The 2523-nt window shown below is 55.8% G+C and overlaps 1 protein-coding gene across 1 annotated transcript in view; it reads right to left on the reverse strand.

The window, feature by feature from the left end:
• MFSD4A (major facilitator superfamily domain containing 4A) overlaps positions 1 to 2523 on the reverse strand; it is a 20573-nt gene that overhangs the window by 7934 nt on the left and 10116 nt on the right. Inside the window, exons 4-5 of the mRNA XM_015650928.3 lie at positions 1030 to 1240; positions 358 to 370 (exon numbers count right to left, since the gene is read on the reverse strand). Coding sequence (XP_015506414.1) covers positions 358 to 370; positions 1030 to 1240 — 224 coding nt within the window. The remainder of the gene's footprint in view (positions 1 to 357; positions 371 to 1029; positions 1241 to 2523) is intronic.

Here is a 2523-nt window from a genome sequence, read left to right on the forward strand (position 1 = left end):
ATCCCTGGATCCCTGAATCCCTAAATCCCTGAATCCCCGAATCCCTGGATCCCTGAATCCCTGAATCCCTAAATCCCTGAATCCCTGGATCCCTGAATCCCTGAATCCCTGGATCCCTGGATCCCTGAATCCCTGAATCCCTGGATCCCTGAATCCCTGAATCCCCGAATCCCCGAATCCCCGGATCCCCGGATCCCTGAACCCCTGAATCCCCGAATCCCTGGATCCCTGGATCCCTGAACCCCTGAATCCCTGGATCCCTGGAGCCACCCCACAGGAGAGCCGTGGCCAGGAGAGCTCCCATCCCTCGGATAACGGGTATTGCACCCAGGAGTCACCCCTGGGGAAGGGGGACACTCACCCCTGAGCCCTCCCACACCTCAACTCCCCCTCACCTTCAGGAGTTCCCTGAAATCCCCTTTTATTGCCCAGGGGCAAATCCATCTTTCCAGGAATAACACGGAACGCTCCCACGGTCCCAAACCATATTTACTTCTGAGATTCACTGTTTACCCAAAGAATTGACTCTGACACGTCTCTCCTGGGTGGCAAAGAACAATGTCACCATTGTCCCCAAGCCAGGGTGCAGCCACGAGCTGGAGAGCAAACTATTGCTGGATTTCACTTTTCCCCTCAAAAGAGGCAGGGGAAATTAATTATTTCTTATTCCTTTCCTATAAAAATCACTGTCTGCAGCGCAATGACCGCTTTTAAACTGAAAAATCAGTAAAAATGTGACCCAAAACCAGGAGGGAACGAAGGGGCACAACTGCCCTGAAGTGTCCCAGAAGGGTTGGGGGGCCCAGGGTTGGCTCAGGGAAATATGGAATGGAGAAACACGGCCTGGAGACCTCATTAGGACCGGGATAGCAATCTCTGTTCAAGATTCCATCTAATTTGAGGGCAATTGGGCACCAAATTGATTGTTTGGGTATTCCTGGATTAGCTCCCTGTGCACGCTTGGTGACGTTTCCTCCCCAGACATCAGCGCTGCCTCTTCCCTTACACCCAGACACACTCAAATTCGACTTTTTCCCCCCAAAATCAATGAGAGAGGCTCCTCCAGCTCACCTGCAGCTGTGTGGGGTCTCTGGGCAGCGGTGGAGAGCTCGTCCTTGTCCCCAGGCCGTGTCTCCAGGGCCAGCTCGTCAGCGGACAGCAGCGGGTGGCTGCTGCCGTTGAAGCAGGGCACCATCCTCTCCTTGTAGAGCAGGAAGAACACAGCGATGGGCACGGGCAGCTGGGGAGGGGACAGAGAGCTGGGTGAGCTCCTGGATATCCCAAAGCCACAGCCCAGCTCCCCTGCAGCAGCGTTTCCAGGCGCTGTCATCCGCAGGGGAGGTGCCTGAAGGGAATCCCGAGAGCAAGGAGAGATGGGACAAGGGGATGCTGAGGTGGGATGGGAGAGACTGGGGGGAAAAAAGGGAGAAAACTGGGAAAAAAATCTCCTGATGTGCTGGGGCACCCCCAGCCTGCCCCAGGGTCCAGCAGTCACCTGGAGATGGACACAGAGACCCCAGGACAAACCTCCCAAAGCGCCACAGCAGCCCTGCAAACCCCAAACCTTCTGCTGCAGCCCAAAGAACGAAACCCCAGCGGGAGAGCTTGGAGCTGGGGCTGGAATTCTGCGGGAAGGAAGAGGGAGCTGCTCCCAGCCCCATCCCCAGGGGTTGCTCAGCACCTCCTGAGAGAGGAGCCCGCGGTTCCCAGGCCAACAGGGACAGCCTGAGCGGAGCAGAAGGTCCAACCACATCATCCAGGGATGCTCCAGCACGATCCCACCACAATTCCCGCAGTCCCACCCCACATCCCCATCCCGGATCCATGGGGCAGCTGATCCCATGGGATGGGCGGCTCCCAGCTCACACCCACGACTCCGTGGTGCCTCCAGTTCCACAGGGAATTGCTTTTTCTTTCCCCGGCGAGGAAACAGAGGGAAGCGAACGAAGCCCTCCCGTCTCCTCCCAGCACAACCCAGCGGTGTTTACACTGCAACCAACCGGGGGAGAAAGCCAGGAAATCCTAAGTGACAGCTCATTCCCTTGTTTTCTACATGTCTGGGAGCAAGTGTGAGCTCCAGCTCCAAATTTCCTGCCTTTTGTTGGCTCGTGGCATGATTTAAATGTATGGAGAACTCCCCCCGCTCCCTCACACCCCGCCCCTCGTGCCTGAATTCGTTTATGAGGTCGGCATTGTTCTGGGAACAATAGGAATAGGAACAGTGAGTTCGGTCCCATGGAAGAAAAACGCATTTGCTTGATGGTTCTGATCCTTCCGGAGGTCAGGAGCAGATTTCATTCTTCTGAATTGCAGATTTAGCAAAAATATTCCACCCCCAGAGGGCCTGGCTGTGCAGATAACGGCCCTGGACACTCCCAGCCTCGAGGACAAGGCTCCAGTTTGGGATTCCCCAATTCCCAGTCCCATTCTGGGTTATCCCTGGTTCCCAGTTTGGGATTTCCAAATTCCCAGTCCCATTCTGGTTATCCCTGGTTCCCAGTTTGGGATTCCCCAATTCCCAGT

Source organism: Parus major, chromosome 26 (assembly GCF_001522545.3).
Source record: "Parus major isolate Abel chromosome 26, Parus_major1.1, whole genome shotgun sequence".
In the NCBI taxonomy this organism is placed as follows: Eukaryota; Metazoa; Chordata; class Aves; order Passeriformes; family Paridae; genus Parus; species Parus major.